The sequence below is a fragment of the Scomber scombrus genome, chromosome 11 (assembly GCF_963691925.1).
Source record: "Scomber scombrus chromosome 11, fScoSco1.1, whole genome shotgun sequence".
NCBI lineage: Eukaryota > Metazoa > Chordata > Actinopteri > Scombriformes > Scombridae > Scomber > Scomber scombrus.
Window position 1 is genome coordinate 31,066,201 of NC_084980.1, and position 23,460 is coordinate 31,089,660.

Here is a 23,460-nt window from a genome sequence, read left to right on the forward strand (position 1 = left end):
TGTAGGACAGAGTAACAGAGCTGCCTTCTAAACTGTACTCTTCATTGTTGACTGGAGTGAGTTCTTCACAGCTGACACCTAAAGGAAGAGATAACTCTGTTATAACATGTTGTCAAAGACTCATCAAAGGAATATGTACAACTTCATGCTCAGTTTTGAAGCAAACATCAATAGAAGTAAATATGAAGTGTGTCTCCTACCTGTTAGTGTGATCAGAAACACAGTTGAAAACAGACTTAATTGCATTGACACCATCTTGAAGACAACAAGAAACTGTGTGTGTTGTTTAGTATGAAACACCACAGTGAAAGTTTGTGTCTTTCTGTACTTCAGTGACAGTTTTGCTCCTCCCTTAATCTCCTCCTCCCTGCTCTCACAGCTCTGACTCATAATGTCTTCAATGTAGTTTGAATCAATAATGTTGTTTTAAACAGTAAAGATACTAACTATATTTGACAGATGCTAAATGAAATGTAATCATTGACTCCTTTAGGATAAAACAGCAGTGAGGAGAAAGTGGAGCCTTGAAGCCATAATAAAAACATATGTTTTTATCTCACACTGTTACTTTTGCACCTTATATTATTCTTATTCTTTTAGTGTTCTAGTTATTCTTTATCTTCTTTTGTGCGCCAATTTTTATTGTACGTTTTTTCAATCTTGTATTTTTCGTCAGCAAACGTACAAAGAGAAGGCCTTGAAAGTAAAAACTTCACTTTAAGCTTTGCATTCAGCCGGTCTTTGGAGGATTTTGACGAGTGTTCAGCGCTGAGATCTCTCTGAAAAGTCATTAAACAGTAAACAAGATAAATTGGACACTTTTCTCCATCTATCATCAACCTACGAGAGCTTTTCAGTAGATTAACTTTGTCAACCCTCCGACTCATCAGAACAGAGAGGGGCGAAGTCTGCAGGAGACCAACCGACCCGGACCTTCCTCACAGCACCCAGGACCGGTGTGAGCTACTTGAGATCCTCCACTCTGGTGTGAGTACATGTGGTTCTAAAGGACAGCTGAGCTGAGGCCGTCCGACCAGCGATGAAAGTAGGATCCAAATATTGCATTAATCAAGGGTTGACGTCAGATTGAGTTATTAAAATGTCCTTTTAAAGTAAATCTCAGTAAAACTTCCACATAATTACATATCCTTCATAACTTCATCATTCAGCCGTTGCTCAGCAGGTAGAGCGGTCGTCCACCAATTGGAAGATTGGCGGTTCGATTCCCGGCTCCTCTAGTCCACATGTCGATGTGTCCTTGGGCAAGATACTTTACCCCAAATTGCTCCCGTTGCTGTGCCAACGGTGTATTCAAGATTCAAGATTCAAGAACTTTATTTGCCAATTGTGCATGCATACATAGCAGCTATTGTGTGTTTGTTTGTTCAAAGAGTCAAGTTAAAAATAGACACATGAATCTATAAAAGATATACTTCTCTAGAAATAAAAGAAAAAGTGCATAAAACCCTATATAAAGGGAAAGTGAAAGCAGTGTAAATTGCACAGTTATATTGCACAGGCCCAGGAGACATTATAATATAATATAATATAATATGATGTGATATGAGATAGGTCAGGACATCAGTTCATTTTGTTTTGGCCAAGAATCTCACTGTGGTAGGGAAGAAGCTGTTAAAGAAGCATGTTCTGTTTGTGGTGATGCTGTCCGCTCGTCTGTGTCTGAGGTTGTATGTGCAGTGTTTGTGTTTGAGCAGGGAGTGAGCTGGATGTAGTGTGTCTCTGATGATTCTCTCTGCTCTTTTTTGACAGCGTTTTGCGTAGATTGTGTCCATGGAGGGGAGTTCAGTTCCGTTAATCCTCTCTGCAGACTTTGTGACTCTTTGCAGAGCCTTCCTCTCTGTCTGTGTGGTGTTTCCGTACCGGACAGTGATGCCGGTGGTGAGGATGCTCTCTATCAGTCCTTTGTAGACCTGGGTGAGAGGGAGACAGTGCAGACCCGCTTTTCTGAGCAGCCTGAGGAAGTACAGTCTCTGCTGGGCTTTTTTCACTGTGGCAGCAGTGTTCAAAGTCCAGGTCAGATCTGATGTTACTTGTAGTCCCAGGAATCTGTAACTGTCAGCCCTCTCCACCTCAGTCCCCTTGATGATGACGGGCTGCAGGGGTGGTTTTTTTTCTAAAGTCCATTATTATTTCTTTTGTCTTCTCTGTGTTGAGGCTTAGGTCGTTCACCTCACCATAGACAAGAATGTCATTCACCAGACTCCTGTAGCCCGACTCGTCCCCCCCCTTGATGAGGCCCAGGATGGTGGTATCATCTGCATACTGAATGATGATGGTGTTGTCCTGGGTGGAGACACAGTCGTGTGTGTACAGGGTGAAGAGTTTAGGACTGAGACAGCAGCCTTGTGGTGATCCTGTGCTGACGGTGAGCTCTGCAGACACCCTCCTTCCCATCCTCACCACCTGTGTTCTTTCAGTCAGGAAATCCAAGATCCACTTACAGGTGGGAGTCGGGACACTGAGGTATTTCAGCTTCTCAGTCAGCCTGCCGGGCGGATTGTGTTAAAAGCAGAACTGTAATCCAGGAACAGCGCTCTGACGTATGTTCCTCTGCTGTCCAGGTGTTGCAGGATGTGATGTAGAGCAATGGCCACTGCGTCGTCCACTGAGCGGTTGGGGCGGTAGGCGAACTGGAGGGGGTCGGTCGTGCCCGGGACCATGTGATCGATGTGTGTGAGAACCAGTTTTTCTAGACACTTGATGGTGACTGGCGTGAGTGCCACTGGCCTGAAGTCATTCAGGGTGGATGGATTTGTTTATTTTGGAACTGGTACAATGGTGGAAGATTTAAAAATACGGGGGACTACTGCTTGGTTTAAAGACAGATTGAAGATGTCTACATACACACCAGTGAGTTGTTCTGCGCAGGCCTTCATAACTCTAGGAGGGACGCCGTCTGGTCCAACAGCCTTGTGGGGGTTCACCTGCCTCAGAGCTTTCAGGACCTGTGTGGGTGTCACCTGAAAGACAGTGTCCGTGGGGTTGCAGGGGGCTTTTGAGGGGGTGTCTGTATGAATGGTTAGTTTCCTCCTGGTGAGCAGGTTGGCAGCCTGTGTGGTAGCTCCTGCCATCAGTGTGTGAATGAGACATGTGGTGTAAAAGCGCTTTGAGTGGTCACTAACCACCTGCACCATGCTGCTACTCTCCTATTGCTGCTATCTTATTGTATTGTATAAACCTCTGAAGTTTAACAGTGTGTGACTCCCTCTAGTGGATGTTGTGGAGTATTATGTTGTCTTTGCTCCAAAGGTTTTTGTACAGAGTTTTGGTGTTTCCTGTCAGTGTGGGCCGCAGAGCACAGTAGTACACAGCAGAGTCAGACAGCTGCAGCTTCTGGATCTTCAGATAAACTGATGGCTTGTTGAGTGTAGCATCAAATCTGTCTTTCTGGAACTCTGCAGCATTATGTCCTTCCCCAATAGTGTCACGTCGCAAAACATACTTTGGGAAATCATTTACTTCTTGTTTGTACCAGAACAAAGAGGGACTTGCTCTAGTTGTGTCAAATGTACAACCAAGTGTAACTGTCTGTCCTTCAGTAGCAATGACATCTCCTGGTGGCTGGTTCACTTTGTCTTGTCCTTTACACTCTGGGGAAGAACAGAACATGCAGAGGAAGAGATGAATCAATAAAGATGATTGATTAAAGGAGAACAATCAGCAGGTTTGTTTTTGAATTGACTTCCACAAAATCATCCAGCTGTGAAAAACAGATATGTGGTTAATACATCAGGTAAAATGAGACTTTGATCTGTGTTCTAACACTCACCTATAAAGTGAGATAAAAGTATAAAGAGGTAAAGCAACATGTCTTTGGAGTTGTTGAAAGCAAACAGACAGCAGATGATCAATGTTCTTCCACTGCAGTAGAATGAAGAAACTAAACAGCCTCTCTGCTGCACAGCCCTTCTCCTCAGCATCAAGCTGATTGGGATTTGACTTCCTCAAACATTTCTGCTCTGGAGACAGAAATAATCTCATTGGTTGAGTTGAACCTCAGTGGGCGGGACAACCCTCTTGTTATGTGATAAAAAGAGGATGTGATGGTGACAAGCACTGAGACTTTCAGTACAGCAAGTAGCTTGGAAAGGTTTAGAAAGAATCAAAGAACTATTGTGTTTGATGGTGTCTTGTGTTTGAAGCATCATCCAGCTGGTTTGTCATTGATGTGGATTTGCTGCTCATGTGAATCCTCCCACAGTGTTTCATTAGCAGCTGTAACCACAGTGACTCTGATAAAACAGGAATTAGCAGAATCCATCTGATATGAAGCTGTGGTTTGAATACCACTTCCCTCCTCTTTGAAGAGTAGTCACATATCTGTGTTCAGGTTTTTGTACAGCCTCTTCTACACTTTCTATCACTGTGTGTCTAGAGCACAGTAGTAGAGAGCTGTGTCTGCCAGGGTTAGTCTCTGTATGGTCAGCTCAGTTGATGTTGGCGATGTTTGGGATTTATATCTATCTTTATTCTCATCAGGAATATATTCTTGATGACTTCGTGATTTAGCTCCTTTCCAGAGTATAAACTCAGGTGCCTGAAGATCAGAATGATGTTTGTACCAGTAAAGCCAAGGATCACCAGCAGTTGTCTCATATATACATGTGAGTGTGACAGATTCTCCTTCTCTTCTACTGACTTCATGTTGTTGAGGATAGATTTTGTCTCCAGCTATTAGTCCTGGAAAAAGTAGAGAAAATGAAGCCATTAGACTAACATTGTTCATGAGGCTGAGAGGAGAAGACAGTGGAAAATGTCAACTGTACAGTGTTACTCTGTGGACACAAACTGATCAAAACACACATTTATGCTCTGAACTCTGGATACTAGAAATAAAAAGCTGGAAAAGTCAGTCAGTACAATTTACATATATTTGTACAAGATGATAAAAACATGAAGTGTTTTCTATGTTACCAAAGAAAAGAGCAGCAAGAATAATCCACAGCCAATGTTCCATCTCTACAACAAGGTTTAAATCAACAGGAGAAACTATGTGATGTTCAACATTCAGTGTGAGAATTGTTCTCTTCACAGCAGCAGTTATTATTGACAGAATGGTTGAACACAGTGCAGAAGTAGTGCACCGCCTACTTGATAATGTGGCCCTCTAGTGGAGGTAAAAAGTTCAGTACAACAGTGTGGAAAAAAGGCTTCCAGCAGCTTGTCAGTGTGTCAGCTTGTGTTTTTGTACAGAGACTGTGGGTTTGCTGTCACTGTGGGCTTCACAGCACAGTAGTACAGAGCAGAGTCTGTCACTGCAGCAGAGGAGATCTGCAGACTCATTTGGGTTTTATCTCCACTCACATTAAAAGACAGTCCAGGTACTGGATTTGATGTTGGACTTCCTGTTCCTAAATGAGAGATGAGGAACTCTGGTGGTTTTCCTGGATATTGTCGATACCAGAAGAAATAATCATCAGCTTCAGCTTTTTTTTGTATTTGTAGGACAGAGTAACAGAGCTGCCTTCTAAACTGAACTCTTCATTGTTGACTGGAGTGAGTTCTTCACAGCTGACACCTAAAGGAAGAGATAACTCTGTTATAACATGTAAAAGTCACAATGGATTAATCCCAAATGTTATAACATGTATAATGTAACATACCTGTTAAAATGGATAGAAACACCAAAGAAAGTAGACAATGATCCATTGACAGCATGTTGAATAAAGGTAATGTTTGTGGTTTGTGTATTGAACTCTGCTGAATATGGAAGTTCCTCTCTCTTCTATAGTTCAGTAACAGCTTAGCTCCTCCCTGAATCTCTCCGTCTCCTCTTAGATCTGTATTTACACTTCTCTCAGTTACACTTCCTCCTGGTTAACAGACTGGTAGCAGCATTTTCTATCAGCTGGATGTGGGAAGTGTTATTTACTGATCCTTATATACAGGAAGTTACAGAAATATCCCTATACACAACACATCACTGTACAATATTATTGTGCTGTAAATTAAAGGAAAGCTCAGGGTCAAAGGTCAGACTCATACTGACAGCAGTATTCTTCTTGTTATCAACAATCTAAGATACAAGACCAGCTGCTGACATTACAGGATGTTAATGTAACATATCAAGATGTGTCATCAGCATGTTGTGAGATCCAGTATTGATCCCTGTGGTACACCACAAGAATTCACTTCTTCTTCTGAAAGAAAGAGCAGCTTTACAAGCTGTTTGATACCAAACCTCTGAAGTTTAACAGTGTGTGACTCCCTCTAATGGATATTAAGTAAAGTCTATCTCATTTTTTCACCGACAGGAACATCACTGTTATGAAACTATTAGCGCTCAGCCTAAATACTGGATCATCTCAGGGCTGTGTGCTGAGCCCCGTACTCTACACCCTCTACACCCACGACTGCACCCCTGTCCACTCCAGCAACAGCATCATCAAAGTCGCTGATGTTACCACTGTGGTGGGGCTCATCTCTGGGGGGGATGAGTCTGTATATCGGGACGAGGTGGAGCAGTTGTCAGTGTGGTGCACAGAAAACAACATGGCACTGAACACTACCAAGACAAAGGAGCTGGTCATAGACTACAGGAGAAACACTCCGCCCCTGTTCATCGGCGGGGACTGTGTGGAGAGGGTCACAGACTTCTGGTTTCTGGGAGTTCACATGGAGGATGACCTGACCTGGAGCATCAACACCACTGCTATCATTAAGAAGGCACAGCAGAGATTGTACTTCCTGAGAGTACTCAGGAATAACCAACTCTCACAAAAACTGCTCATGTCCTTTTATTGTTGCTCCATTGAGAGCATTTTGACCTACTGCATGTGTGTGTGGTTCTCCAGCTGCACAGCTGCAGAGAGGATAGCGCTCCAGAGGGTCATCACCACAGCCCAGAAGATTATCGGCTGCCCTCTCCCCTCCCTGAAAGATCTGTACAGTTCCTGCTGTTTCAGGAAAGCTCTCCATATTCTCAGGGACTCATCTCATCCAGGACACTCGCTGTTTGAGCTGCTGCCCTCAGGCAAACGCTACAGGACATTGAGAGTACGCACAAATAGATTTCAAAACAGCTTTTACGCTAAAGCCATAAATGCACTAAACTGCATTAAATAATGGCAATTATTTATTTATTTTTGTTTCTGCACTATAAAGACAGCATCTCAATTTCGTTGTGCTTTGTACAATGACAATAAAGACTTTGTATTTTATTCTATTCTATTCTATTCTATTCTATTCTATTCTATTCTTTTTCTACCGGTGAAACGTTTTAGAACATCCCAATTTTTCCAGTTTTTTATTGAAAAAATGTTTTCAAGCTCACCATCATGGTCTTTTTCCCTAAGGTAGTTGTGTCATAGCTTGGACTTATGTTCTGGGTCATTATCTTGCTGTAGGATGAACCCCTGACCAACTACGTGCATACCAGAGGGTTCTGCATGGCATCGCTGCAGAATGCTGTGGTAGCCGACCCTGGATCCAGAAAAACAGCTCCAGACCATCATGCTTCCTCCTCCATGTTTAACAGTTAATGTCACACACTGAGGAACCATCCTTCTTACTCGACGGCGTACAAAGCTCCTGCGTGATGAACAGAATATTTTAAATGTTGATCCATCAGTCCATAACAGCTTCTTCCAGTCTTCAGTAGTCCATTGGTGGTGTTTCATGGCCCAGGCAAGCCTCTTCTTCTTATTCTGACTCTTAGCAATGGCTTTCTAGCTGCAACTCGACCTGTCAAACCTGCAACTTCTCTTCACAGTTGAAACTGAGACTTGCTTACTACGACCACTATGAAGCTTGAAGCTGTTGTCCTGTGAGCCGCCTATCACGCAAGCTGTTGACTCTCAGAAACTTGTCTTCTGACTCTGTTGTGGCTTTGGGTCTGCCAGACCTCTTCCATTCAGAGTTTCCCCAGTTTCTGAGTGAAACTGTACTCACTGACACCTTCACTTTCTTCGTAATTTCTCTGTAGGAAGGACCTACATTTTTAAGTGTTTTTGTATAATTTTCAGTGTTGGGTAACCTTGTCTGTTTTTTTAACCTCTGGCAGTTCACTACTTACCTTTATACCATTTCAAGCTATTCATTGGACTTGAACTGCTTGAATTTCAATAAAGAACTGGAAAAATTGGGGTGTTCTAAAACTTTTGACCGGTAGTGTATAAAGATGTGTCATCAGCATGTTGTGAGATCCAGTATTGATCCCTGTGGTACACCACAAGAATTCACTTCTTCTGAAAGAGAGAAAGAGCAGTTTTACAGGCTGTGTGATACCAAACCTCTGACGTTTAACAGTGTGTGACTCCCTCTAGTGGATGTTGTGAAGTATTCTGTTGTCTTTGCTCCAAAGGTTTTTGTACAGAGTTTTGGTGTTTCCTGTCACTGTGGGCCTCACAGCACAGTAGTACACAGCAGAGTCTGTCACTGCAGCAGAGGAGATCTGCAGGTGGATTTGTTTTTGCACTTGTTCCACTCTAATCTCCATTACAGAGGTTAGATTATTTATTACATTTCCAGAAGCTGAGTGAGAGATGAGGAACTCTGGTGGTTTTCCTGGATATTGTCGATACCAATAGAAATAATCACTGGTTGAAAGTTTTGGGTAATTATAGGACACAGTAACATTGCTGCCCTCCAAACTGTGCTCTTCATTCTTGACTGCAGTGAGATCTTCACAGCTGACACCTGCATGAGAATATTTAAATCCAGCAGTTAGTGAACAAATGGACATTTTCTTGGGCTTCTTGTTCTGTGCTTCAGTAACTATGTAGCTGCTTTAATTACATGATCACATATGAATGTTGTTGCCATTGAATTTAAGTCCAAGAGATGAAATGAAAATGTGACTCACCAGTGAATATACAGAGGAGCAGAGCTGCCACTAAAAGTAACATGTTGAAAGATAAACAGCTTAGTAATCCTCACAGTCAACTTTCTGAAGTCTGCTTACTTTCTGATGGGGACAGCTGGGCTTCTCCCATCTGTAAAGGAAGCCCCTCCTCCCTTAATGACATCACTGTGACATCAGTGATTCCTACAGGGGGGGGGGGGGTGTATACTGATATCCCACCAGTTATAAACTATATTGCCAAAAGCATTCACTCACCCATCCAAATAATTGAAATCAGGTGTTCCAATCACTTCCATTGTCATAGGTGTATAAAATAAAGCACCAAGGCATGCAGACTGTTTCTACAACCTTAATGAAAGAATGTTTTGCTCTCAGGAGCTCAGTGAGTTCCAGCGTGGTGCTGTGATAGGAAGCCACCTGTGCAACAAGTCCAGTCTGGAAATGTCCTCGCTCTTTAATATTCCACAGTCAACTGTCAGTGGTTTTATAACAAATTGGAAGCGATTGGGAACGACAGCAACTCAGCCAGGAAGTGTTAGGCCACGTAAAATGACGGAGCGGGTCAGCGGATGCTGAGGCGTATAGTGCACAGAGGTCGCCAAGTTTCTGCAGAGTCAAACGCTACAGACCTCCAAACTTCATGTGGCCTTCAGATTAGCTCAAGAACAGTGCGTAGAGAGCGTCATGGGTTTCCATGGCCGAGCAGCTGCATCCAAGCCAAACATCACCAAGTGCAATGCAAAGCATCGGATGCAGTGGTTTAAAGCTCGCCGCCACTGGACTCTAGAGCAGTGGAGACGCTTCTCTGGAGGGAAGAATCACGCTTCACCTTCTGGCGATCTGATGGACGAGTCTGGGTTTGGCAGTTGCCAGGACAACGGTACTTGTCTGACTGCATTGTGCCAAGTGTAAAGTTTGGTGGAGGGGGGATTATGGTGTGGGGTTGTTCTTCAGGAGCTGGGCTTGGCCCCTTAGTTCCAGTGAAAGGAACTCTGAATGCTCCAGGCTCCCAAACTCAGTGGGAACAGTTTGGGGATGGCCCCTTCCTGTTCCAACATGACTGTGCACCAGTACACAAAGCGAGGTCCATAAAGACATGGATGAGAGAGTTTGGTGTGGATGAACTTGACTGGAAAATATGAAGATACTTACACTAACAGACTGAACTGTTTGTCCTGATGTGAGTATGTGTGTATTTGAGATGCTACATGATCTCTTTGAAAAGTACATTCGAAATAGTGTCTTGTGTTTGAAGCATCATCCAGCTGGTTTGTCATTGATGTGGATTTGCTGTTCATGTGAATCCTCCCACAGTGTTTCATTAGCAGCTGTAACCACAGTGACTCTGATAAAACAGGAATTAGCAGAATCCATCTGATATGAAGCTGTGGTTTGAATACCACTTCCCTCCTCTTTGAAGAGTAGTCACATATCTGTGTTCAGGTTTTTGTACAGCCTCTTCTACACTTTCTATCACTGTGTGTCTAGAGCACAGTAGTAGAGAGCTGTGTCTGCCAGGGTTAGTCCCTGTATGGTCAGCTCAGTTGATGTTGCCGTAGTTTTGGATTCATATCTATCTTTATTCTCATCAGGAATATATTGATAACCGCTATATGATTTTGCTCCTTTGTAGAGTATAAACTCAGGTGCCTGAGTTCTCAGTTGTCTCATATGTACATGTGAGTGTGACAGATTGTCCTTCTCTTCTACTGACTTCATGTTGTTGAGGATAGATTTTGTCTCCAGCTATTAGTCCTGGAAAAAGTAGAGAAAATGAAGCCATTAGACTAACATTGTTCATGAGGCTGAGAGGAGAAGACAGTGGAAAATGTCAACTGTACAGTGTTACTCTGTGGACACAAACTGATCAAAACACACATTTATGCTCTGAACTTTAGATACTAGAAATAAAAAGCTGGAAAAGTCAGTCGGTACAATTTACATATATTTGAACAAGATGATAAAAACATGAAGTGTTTTCTATGTTACCAAAGAAAAGAGCAGCAAGAATAATCCACAGCCAATGTTCCATCTCTACAACAAGGTTTAAATCAACAGGAGAAACTATGTGATGTTCAACATTCAGTGTGAGAATTGTTCTCTTCACAGCAGCAGTTATTATTGACAGAATGGTTGAACACAGTGCAGAAGTAGTGCACCGCCTACTTGATAATGTGGCCCTCTAGTGGAGGTAAAAAGTTCAGTACAACAGTGTGGAAAAAAGGCTTCCAGCAGCTTGTCAGTGTGTCAGCTTGTGTTTTTTTACAGAGACTGTGGGTTTGCTGTCACTGTGGGCCTCACAGCACAGTAGTACAGAGCAGAGTCTGTCACTGCAGCAGAGGAGATCTGCAGACTCATTTGGGTTTTATCTCCACTCACATTAAAAGACAGTCCAGGTACTGGATTTGATGTTGGACTTCCTGTTCCTGAATGAGAGATGAGGAACTCTGGTGGTTTTCCTGGATATTGTCGATACCAGAAGAAATTATCTAAACCATCAGCTACTTTGGAGTATTTGTAGGACAGAGTAACAGAGCTGCCTTCTAAACTGAACTCTTCATTGTTGACTGGAGTGAGTTCTTCACAGCTGACACCTAAAGGAAGAGATAACTCTGTTATAACATGTAAAAGTCACAATGGATTAATCCCAAATGTTATAACATCTATAATGTAACATACCTGTTAAAATGGATAGAAACACCAAAGAAAGTAGACAATGATCCATTGACAGCATGTTGAATAAAGGTAATGTTTGTGGTTTGTGTATTGAACTCTGCTGAATATGGAAGTTCCTCTCTCTTCTATAGTTCAGTAACAGCTTAGCTCCTCCCTGAATCTCTCCGTCTCCTCTTAGATCTGTATTTTCACTTCTCTCAGTTACACTTCCTCCTGGTTAACAGACTGGTAGCAGCATTTTCTATCAGCTGGATGTGGGAAGTGTTATTTACTGATCCTTATATACAGAAAGTTGCAAAAATATCCCTATACATAACACATCACTGTACAATATTATTGTGCTGTAAATTAAAGGAAAGCTCAGGGTCAAAGGTCAGACTCATACTGACAGCTGTATTCTTCTTGTTATCAACAATCTAAGATACAAGACCAGCTGCTGACATTACAGGATTTTAATGAAACATATAAAGATGTGTCATCAGCATGTTGTGAGATCCAGTATTGATCCCTGTGGTACACCACAAGAATTCACTTCTTCTGAAAAATAGAAAGAGCAGCTTTACAAGCTGTTTGATACCAAACCTCTGAAGTTTAACAGTGTGTGACTCCCTCTAGTGGATGTTGTGGAGTATTCTGTTGTCTTTGCTCCAAAGGTTTTTGTACAGAGTTTTGGTGTTTCCTGTCACTGTGGGCTGCAGAGCACAGTGGTACACAGCAGAGTCTGTCACTGCAGCAGAGGAGATCTGCAGATCGACTTTATTTCTCTTCTCATTCAGTTTAGCAGTCAGTCGAGGATTTGGAGGTTTTGCTTCAACCACAGTAGGAGATGTTGTATCAGTGATCAGGAGAAGGAACTGAGGAGCTGATCCAGGATCTTGTCGATACCACTGGAGATTTTCAGCTCTAACTGAATAGTTACAGGACAGAGTAACAGTATATCCCTCTGATGAAAACACTTCTGCACTGCTGGCTGTAATATCATCTTCCAAGGTGTTACCTAGTGAAGGAAACATGTTGTATTAAAGTTCTGTTCCAGAGTGAAATATCCATCATTTGTAAAATATCACACAAAGACAAAAACATACGTACCTACAAGAGTTGAAAAGAGTAAAATGACAGCGAGTGTTTCCATGTTTCCAGAAGTGAAATGCTGTAACTGAATGTTCAGTGTGAATAAGTGTTGAGTGGTTTTGTGAGTTGTGTTTGGTCTGATGTTCACAGCTGGAATCAAACAGCTCTCTGCCATGCAGCCACCTCTGCAGTCAGTAGGAGGAGACTCATATGTCAAATTACATTCATTTCTAAAAGTCTTCATCACAGCTGTGTCTCATGAGGGAAAAAAATCTAGACTGTTTGATACCAAACCTCTGAAGTTTAACAGTGTGTGACTCCCTCTAGTGGATGTTTCCTGTATCTGTCATAATCAATCTTCTACTGCCTGCTGTGTATTGATCTTCACTCACTGTGTTCATCCTTGATCACCGTTCATGATAGTTTCTCATGTTGGGCAGAAGCATAACAGTCAATGAAGCCACTGGCTTTACTCCAGCTGAGTTGCTGCCTAGAGGGTCTTCAAAGGGACCTTTTGTCAGAGCCTTCATCACAGGTGTCCAGTGCTCCGAAAAATGTCCAAGCCTTTGTACAGTCAAACCTGCGGCAGCCAAGAAGAAAACAGGTTCAAACGTACCTTAAAAACATGTCAAATTCAAAGAGAAAGACAAGGTCTGAATGAAAGCCCCTCCCCTGTCCAAGGCCTCCAATAATTATACTGCTAGATTTGCCCCACGGTGGATTGGCCCGTACTGCACAGTTGAGCAGGTTGACCCTGTGAACTACAAAATTGTGCTTGTAGACACGGGACAGGTGTGACAGCACCATGTCATGTTAAATGTGGTCATGTTAAACAGAACACATCTCATAGCTGATGAATAATATTCATGAATCATTTTCTGCTGTAATACTTGTTGATTGTAACTGACTTATTCCATCATAGTGTTTGCCAATTCATAGTTTGTCCTTATGTTAACAAATCTATGCAGACTATATACCTGTATTTATACAGCTGTATGTATCAGCACTGCACGATGTTTAGACTGTGTTTATGAAGTTTAACAGTGTGTGACTCCCTCTAGTGGATGTTGTGGAGTATTCTGTTGTCTTTGCTCCAAAGGTTTTTGTACAGAGTTTTGGTGTTTCCTGTCACTGTGGGCTGCAGAGCACAGTAGTACACAGCAGAGTCAGACAGCTGCAGCTTCTGGATCTTCAGATGAACTGATGGCTTGTTGAGTGTAGCATCAAATCTGTCTTTGGGGAACTCTGCAGCATTATGTCCTTCCCCAATAGTATCACGTCGCAAAATATACTTTGGGAAATCATTTACTTCTTGTTTGTACCAGAACAAATATGGAGTTGTATCACTGGTCTCAAAAGTACAATTAAGTGTAACTGTCTGTCCTTCAGTAGCAATGACATCTCCTGGTGGCTGGATCACTTTGTCTTGTCCTTTACACTCTGGGGAAGAACAGAACATGCAGAGGAAGAGATGAATCAATAAAGATGATTGATTAAAGGAGAACAATCAGCAGGTTTGTTTGTGAATTGACTTCCACAAAATCATCCAGCTGTGAAAAAAAGATATGTGATTAATACATCAGGTAAAATGAGACTTTGATCTGTGTTCTAACACTCACCTATAAAGTGAGATAAAAGTATAAAGAGGTAAAGCAACATGTCTTTGGAGTTGTTGAAAGCAAACAGACAGCAGATGATCAATGTTCTTCCACTGCAGTAGAATGAAGAAACTAAACAGCCTCTCTGCTGCACAGCCCTTCTCCTCAGCATCAAGCTGATTGGGATTTGACTTCCTCAAACATTTCTGCTCTGGAGACAGAAATAATCTCATTGGTTGAGTTGAACCTCAGTGGGTGGGGCCAGGAAATCACCTCTATAGCTTCATGAAGCACCAATGATATCATGAACTTCATCACAGTTTAACACGGCTTTCAGTTGTGTAAAGTTTCAGTTGAACACTGAGATCCATCAGCCTGCTGACAAACTCATCATATTTATCTAAATGTGTTGGTGCCACAGCAATGCATGACCTCATGTGACCTCATGTTGAAGTTGTTTGAATGAGTTTCCAGCAGTGAGGTGCACAGATGTTAATGTGGGGAAAAGAGAGCGCTGCTATGGGATCAGTACATCAGCAGATACTTTGAGCTGAGAGACAGGAATCATTATCAAGAGAGAAAGAGTCGACCGATTCAACCCTTCTGTTACACTTCTCTGATTCAGCTGTGGAAATGATGCTGCAGTCACCATCATAATGCTGGTTTCACATTGTTGGATACAGATGGGTCTTTTGTAGGGCTGAGTCACATATGTGAAGATTCAAACCTCTGAAGTTTAACAGTGTGTGACTCCCTCTAGTGGATGTTGTGGAGTTTTTGTACAGAGTTTTGGTGTTTCCTGTCACTGTGGGCTGCAGAGCACAGTAGTACACAGCAGAGTCTGTCACTGCAGCAGAGGAGATCTGCAGTTGGATTTGTTTTTGCTCTTGTTCCACTTTAATCTCCAGTCCAGATTTTGGAGTTACTACATCCCCAGAAGCTGAGTGAGAGATGAGGAACTCCGGTGGTTTTCCTGGATATTGTCGATACCAATAGAAATAATTGCTAGTTGAATATTTGGAGTAATTATAGGACACAGTAACATTGCTGCCCTCCAAACTGTGCTCTTCATTCTTGACTGCAGTGAGATCTTCACAGCTGACACCTGCATGAGAATATTTAAATCCAGCAGTTAGTGAACAAATGGACATTTTCTTGGGCTTCTTGTTCTGTGCTTCAGTAACTATGTAGCTGCTTTAATTACATGATCAGATATGAATGTTGTTGCCATTGAATTTAAGTCCAAGAGATGAAATGAAAATGTGACTCACCAGTGAATATACAGAGGAGCAGAGCTGCCACTAAAAGCAACATGTTGAAAGATAAACAGCTCAGTAATCCTCACAGTCAACTTTCTGAAGTCTGCTTACTTTCTGATGGGGACAGCTGGGCTTCTCCCATCTGTAAAGGAAGCCCCTCCTCCCTTAATGACATCACTGTGACATCACTGATCCCTGCGGGGGGGGGGGGGGGGGGGGGGGTGTATACTGATATCCCACCAGTTATATCACCATCACAGGACTTTTCTTCTTCTCTTATGTCTTCATTGTCAACATGAAAACTTTGTCTGGAGCAGCTTTTACATGACTGATCTGTTGTCATGTGAAACTAGAGAAGCATCAAAAATCTGTCAGCTTTTGTTTGAGTTTTGGTGTTTTCTGTCACTGTGGGTCAGGGTTGGACTGGGAACTAAATTCAGCTCTGGCAATGCTCATCTAGACCATTTGATGATAAAACTTGCACAACTGCTAATTCACTTGTGTCTCGTCTTTTTGCTGACACAGGTTTCCTGTAGGGGGACTTTAATTCCCTGACCTGCTTGACCCTTTAAGAAGGAGTGCACTTCCCCTTTAAAATGTCTCTGTGGGTATTTTTCCTGCTGTAATGTTGAACAGTTCCAAAGAAGTGGATGTTTATTCGTCATTTAACTCCAAACGAGGGGAGATTAATGCCACCTGGGTCAAAGTGGCTCTAAGTCCAAAGACCCTCCCTGACTGTCCACAGATAGCAGCTGACAGGGTAGAAAAGGTTCTGGAAACAACACACTGGTTGCTCTGTTTTTTACTTTCTCCAGGAAAAATGGAGGAGGGTCAGTGTTTTGGGGACTGTGAAGGTTTTCCCACTAATTATCTGCAGATGATGAACTTAATGAATTAGTTTTTCAATCTTTTTTTTAGCTGGTCTGAATAAATGTTCCTGTTCTGACAAATCAACTCCTGCCTGCTGGTCCATCCTCCCCACTCACACCACCAACCATCCTCAAGTACAACAAGGTCCAAGGAACTCTGTTACAACCCTGAAAGAATCTCAGGATGAGGGAAGCAACACAACACTGGTGTAGTCAGGTAAGAACCGCCATTTATTGTTTAGTGTCACTATAAAAGATAAAAGTTGCTTCCTAATCGTACAGATCCCCAATAACTGACTGATGCTAAAACCAGATACACTAAACCAAACCTGTCTGGCTGCACTATTCTTACCTGGAAAAACAAAATCACAACACAAGCAGCCAACACTTAGGCCTGGTGTTCAGAGTAGACAGACGGGCTACTACATGTGGTGTATGGACTAACAAATGTAGAAAGTAGGAAAGTAAGAAAACGATTTAAAACCTGCTGTCCAGTCCCAGAGCTGCTAACTAAGTAATGAATAGGAATGATGGTGAATAAGTTTGGAACCACCAGGACTCTTCCTATAGCTGGCTGTCCAGGAAACTGAGTAACCAGGCAAGAAGGGTCTAACAGCACTTCAGAAGTCCTCTACAGAGAGAACCTGCTGGAAGGACAACCATCTCAGCAGCTCTCCATCAGTCAGACCTTTATGATAGAGCAGATACAGAGAAGCTACTCTGGAGTAAAAGACATGACAGCCTGCAGAGAGTTTGTAAAATAAGATTTAAAGAACTCTGAGAGCACGAGGAGCAAGATTCTCTAATCTGATGAAACAGAAATTGAACTCTTTCTGAAGTCTGATGGTTTGTGGGAAAAATCTGTTGCACATTCTGGTTGTTCTTGATGTGATGGATTGATATCTCCTGCTGGACGGGAGGAGATTGAACAGTCCATGAGAGAGGTGGGAGGAGTCCTTCACTATGCAGAGAGCTTTTCTCCTGCATCTGTCTGTGTAAATGTCCTCAATAGCAGGGAGTGAGACTCTGATGACCCTCTCAGCCATCCTCACAACATGCTGCAGAGTCTTTCTGTTGGCTGCACTACAACTTCCATACCAGGAAGTGATGCTGCTCATCAGGACACTCTCAACAGTGCCCTGATAGAAGATGACCTTTGACCTGAAGTCCACAATTATCTCTTTAGTCTCATCGACGTTAAGAGACAGATTGTTCTTTATACACCGACCCACCAGTTGTTCCACACTGATGCTGCAGTCACCATCATGATACAGGTTTCACATTGTTGGACACAGATGAGTCTTTTCTTCGTTCTTCTTTTGCAAGGCTGAGTCAAATATGTGAAGATTCAAACGTCTGAAGTTTAACAGTGTGTGACTCCCTCTAGTGGATGTTGTGGAGTATTCTGTTGTCTTTGCTCCAAAGGTTTTTGTACAGAGTTTTGGTGTTTCCTGTCACTGTGGACTGCAGAGCACAGTAGTACACAGCAGAGTCAGACAGCTGCAGCTTCTGGATCTTCAGAGGAACTGATGGTTTGTTGAGTGTAGCATCAAATCTGTCTTTGGGGAACTCTGCAGCATTATCTCCTTCCCCAATAGTATCACGTCGCAAAACATACTTTGGGAAACCATTTACTTCTTGTTTGTACCAGAACAAATATGGACTTGAGTCAGTTGTCTTAAATGTACAATTAAGTGTAACTGTCTGTCCTTCAGTAGCAATGACATCTCCTGGTGGCTGGATCACTTTGTCTTGTCCTTTACACTCTGGGGAAGAACAGAACATGCAGAGGAAGAGATGAATCAATAAAGATGATTGATTAAAGGAGAACAATCAGCAGGTTTAAAGAGTTACCTAGCCAGAGAGTCAGAATCAGGATGTTTCTCAGCCAGTGTTTCATGTCTGCAGTGAGAGGGGAGGAGAGAGAGGAAGAACATTGATACTCTGATGGATCTGGGCCTTCACATCATTGGCCCTTCCTCTTTATCATCTGTTGAGGAAGTCTCAACATTTACATCACATTTACATTTCAGCTGTTTAGCTGCCGCTCTTATCCAGAGCAGCTCATCATGAGGAGATTGAACCTGTCAACTTTTTTAAACAGGAAGGTCTCTTTAATCAGTGAACCACCCTGGTATTCCACCATCATCATCCTCTCAATAAGCTTCATTTATTTGTTGGAAATATAAAAGAGATGTTTATATCAAAGTGTTAAGTGTCCTATCATATAACGTCTCCTTGAGCTAACATGAGGTCTGTCACCACATCTGATCAACAATGACAGAAACACAAACTGTGGAGAAAAAGGACGTTCTTGTCAAGTTCTTCTGTGTAGAGAAAATTATAATCAAGCTCACTATGAGCTGGATTAGACGTGTTTATGAAAATGTAAAAAGAAAGACACAGTAGTAAGTTTCATTTGATCAGTGAATCATGTTGTCAGTGTCCACCTGATGGCGCTGTTGTTGAATAAAAGGAGGAGTTGAAGTGTGTAAATGTTGAGTGAGGAGCTGTCAGGTTTTTGTACAGAGACTGTGGGTTTGCTGTCACTGTGGGCCTCACAGCACAGTAGTACAGAGCAGAGTCTGTCACTGCAGCAGAGGAGATCTGCAGTTTGACTCCACGCTTTTTATCATATAGTTCAGTAAAGAATCTTTTTTCAGACTTCAGGGAGTCTGCTTTGTTTGTGATGTTACTGCCTGAGATGTACATGATGAACTCTGGTGGTTTTCCTGGATATTGTCGATACCAGAAGAAATTATCTAAACTATCAGCTTCTTTGGAGTAATTGTAGGACAGAGTAACAGAGCTGCCTTCTAAACTGAACTCTTCATTGTTGACTGGAGTGAGTTCTTCACAGCTGACACCTAAAGGAAGAGATAACTCTGTTATAACATGTTGTCAAAGACTCATCAAAGGAATATGTACAACTTCATGCTCAGTTTTGAAGCAAACATCAATAGAAGTAAATATGAAGTGTGTCTCCTACCTGTTAGTGTGATCAGAAACACAGTTGAAAACAGACTTAATTGCATTGACACCATCTTGAAGACAACAAGAAACTGTGTGTGTTGTTTAGTATGAAACACCACAGTGAAAGTTTGTGTCTTTCTGTACTTCAGTGACAGTTTTGCTCCTCCCTTAATCTCCTCCTCCCTGCTCTCACAGCTCTGGCTCATAATGTCTGTCACATAATACAAACACATAATATATCCTACCACTGTAATGCAGATGATACCCAGATATACATCATTTTCTCCCCAAATGTCCTAAACAGTCTAATCCACCAGTAAAAGTGTTTACCTGAAATTAAAGAATGGATGCATCAAAACTACCTGCAGCTTAATAATAATAAAACAGAGATTCTACTGATTGGTCCACACTGCACAACTGAGCTTTTACTGATTATTACAACTCTCTGTACTCCTGTCTTAGTCAGAAGCAACTGTCATGCCTTTGTCATTTTTCTCCCCAGTGAAAAGAATCTAGACTGTTTGATACCAAACCTCTGAAGTTTAACAGTGTGTGACTCCCTCTAGTGGATGTTGTGGAGTATTTTGTTGTCTTTGCTCCAAAGGTTTTTGTACAGAGTTTTGGTGTTTCCTGTCACTGTGGGCTGCAGAGCACAGTAGTACACAGCAGAGTCTGTCACTGCAGCAGAGGAGATCTGCAGGTGGATTTGTTTTTGCACTTGTTCCACTTTAATCTCCATTACAGAGGTTAGATTATTTAATACATTCCCCAAACCATTGTGTGAGATGAGGAACTCTGGTGGTTTTCCTGGATATTGTCGATACCAGAAGAAATAATCACTAGTTGTAAGTTTGGAGTAATTATAGGACACAGTTACATTGCTGCCCTCCAAACTGTGCTCTTCATTCTTGACTGCAGTGAGATCTTCACAGCTGACACCTGCATGAGAATATTTAAATCCAGCAGTTAGTGAACAAATGGACATTTTCTTGGGCTACTTGTTCTGTGCTTCAGTAACTATGTAGCTGCTTTAATTACATGATCAGATATGAATGTTGTTGCCATTGAATTTAAGTCCAAGAGATGAAATGAAAATGTGACTCACCAGTGAATATACAGAGGAGCAGAGCTGCCACTAAAAGCAACATGTTGAAAGATAAACAGCTCAGTAATCATCACAGTCAACTTTCTGAAGTCTGCTTACTTTCTGATGGGGACAGCTGGGCTTCTCCCATCTGTAAAGGAAGCCCCTCCTCCCTTAATGACATCACTTATCACTGACATCACTGATCCCTGCAGGGGGGGGGGGGTGTATACTGATATCCCACCAGTTATACCACCATCACAAGACTTTTCTTCTTCTCTTATGTCTTCATTGTCAACATCAAAGCTTTATGTAAAGATGAAGATGAACTCTTTTTCTATATTAAAAACTCTTGTAACAGTCTTTTCTGTAGTTCAGTGGCAGTTTAGCTCTGAATAATATTGTGTTTTCCACTGCTGTGATTCTGGCTTTCATGACTTCAGACTTTTATCAGGTAGATAACAGTAAAACACTGACAACTGACACTTGTCAGTACCTGAAGACAACATGAAGTCAGTGACCATATCTCATCACACTGGTAGTTCAAACAGTGGAGGCAGCAACGAAACATACACTTTCATACATCATCAGGATGGCTGCTGGTTGGGTTCATTATGTTGTTCGGCTCAATCCATCAAACATCCTGAAAATAACTGGACATCTACACATTTAAGTAAAGTTTTCACTTTTACAAGAAACTGAAATTTCAACTTGAAGGATTATTTTCTGTAATTTTTGATGAAGTTTTGGAAACTTTTGATGACAGTTCTGATTAATCTGGAATCTCTTTGCAGTGCATCAACTGGAGGCTGTGATTAAAGAAAGAAAGGCAGAAAGTGAACAGTCAGTTCTTGAAGTTGATGTGTTGGAAGCAGGAAAAATGGACCAGCGTAAGGATCTGAGTTACTCTGACAAGAGCCAAATTGTGATGATTATATGACTGGGTCAGAGCATCTCCAGGACAGCAGGCCTTGTGTGGTGTTCCCAGTATGCAGTGGTCACTACTTAACAAAAGTGGTCCAAGGAATGACAACCAATGAACCTTTGACTGGGTCATGGTCACGTGGAAAAGAAGACCAGCTCATCTGGTCCAATCCAACAGAAGAGCTATTGTTGCTCAAATTGCTGAAAAAGTCGTTGCTGGTTATGATATACAGGAGTCAGAACACACAGAGCATCACAGCTTGTTGTGTTTGAGGCTGTGAGGCTGCAGACCGGTCACAGTGCCCATGATGACCACTGTCCACCACTGAAAGCTCCTACAATGGGAACGTCAGTGTTACAACTGAACCATGGAGCAGTGGAAGAAGGTGGCCTGGTCTGATGTATCAGGTTTTATTTTACATCATGTGGACGGTTGGGTGCATGTGCATCATTTACATGGGAAGAGATGGCACCAGGATGCATTATGGGAAGAAGGCCAGCTGGCAGAGAGGCAGTGTGATGCTCTGAGTGATGTTCTGCTTGGAAACTTTGGGTCCTGACATTCATGTGGAAGTTACTTTGACATGAACTACATACCTAAACATTGCTACAGAACAAGTACCTCCCTTCATGGCAAAGCTGTTACCTGATGGCAGTGACTTCTTTCAGCAGGACAATGCACCCTGACACACTACCAAAACTGTTGGTTTGAGGAACATGATGAAGGGTTCTAGGTGTTGCCTCGGCCTCCAAGTTCCTCAGATCTCAATCTGATTGAGCATCTGTAGGATGTGCTGAATAAAGAAGTGTGATCCATATTGGTCCCACCTCTTAACTTCCAGGACTTAAAGGATCTGCTGTTAACATCTTAGTACCAGATACCTGAGGACACCTTCAGAGGTCTCATGTGTGAGTGTCTGTAACAAGGTAGTGGTTTGAATGTTTTGGCTGTTTGTGTATGTTTGATGGTGTCTTGTGTTTGAAGCATCATCCAGCTGGTTTGTCATTGATGTGGATTTGCTGCTCATGTGAATCCTCCCACAGTGTTTCATTAGCAGCTGTAACCACAGTGACTCTGATAAAACAGGAATTAGCAGAATCCATCTGATATGAAGCTGTGGTTTGAATACCACTTCCCTCCTCTTTGAAGAGTAGTCACATATCTGTGTTCAGGTTTTTGTACAGCCTCTTCTACACTTTCTATCACTGTGTGTCTAGAGCACAGTAGTAGAGAGCTGTGTCTGCCAGGGTTAGTCTCTGTATGGTCAGCGCAGTTGATGTTGGTGATGTTTTGGATTTATATCTATCTTTATTCTCATCAGGAATATATTGATAACTGCTACCTGATTTTGCTCCTTTCCAGAGTATAAACTCAGGTGCCTGAAGGTCAGAAAGATGTTTGTACCAGAAAAGGAGAACACCCCCCGCAGTTGTCTCATATGTACATGTGAGTGTGACAGATTCTCCTTCTCTTCTACTGACTTCATGTTGTTCAGGATAGATTTTGTCTCCAGCTATTAGTCCTGGAAAAAGTAGAGAAAATGAAGCCATTAGACTAACATTGTTCATGAGGCTGAGAGGAAAAGACAGTGGAAAATATCAACTGTACAGTGTTACTCTGTGGACACAAACTGATCAACTGTTCATTTGACTGATTTCTATAGAAATCATCTTCCAAGGTGTTACCTAGTGAAGGAAACATGTTGTATTAAAGTTCTGTTCCAGAGTGAAATATCCATCATTTGTAAAATATCACACAATGACAAAAACATACGTACCTACAAGAGTTGAAAAGAGTAAAATGACAGCGAGTGTTTCCATGTTTCCAGAAGTGAAATGCTGTAACTGAATGTTCAGTGTGAATAAGTGTTGAGTGGTTTTGTGAGTTGTGTTTGGTCTGATGTTCACAGCTGGAATCAAACAGCTCTCTGCCATGCAGCCACCTCTGCAGTCAGTAGGAGGAGACTCATATGTCAAATTACATTCATTTCTAAAAGTCTTCATCACAGCTGTCAATCAATCTCAATCTTTATTTGTATAGCGCTAAATCACAACAAAGTCATCTTAAGGCACTTTACACATAGAGCAGGTTCTACACTGTACTCTTCAGGTTTTAATTTTAAAGAGACCCAACATTCCCACATGAGCAAGTACTTAGCGACAATGGCAAGAAAAAACTCCC

The 23,460-nt window shown here is 42.1% G+C and overlaps 1 gene segment (V, D, J or C); it reads right to left on the reverse strand.

Annotated features, from left to right (window-relative positions):
- Window positions 1-16,457: 16,457 nt before the first annotated feature.
- LOC133990157 (T-cell receptor alpha chain V region CTL-F3-like) lies at window positions 16,458-19,341 on the reverse strand. The segment is given in 4 exon segments: window positions 16,458-16,465; window positions 16,578-16,644; window positions 17,756-18,063; window positions 19,287-19,341. Coding segments are annotated over 4 exon segments (438 nt in total).
- Window positions 19,342-23,460: the final 4,119 nt, after the last annotated feature.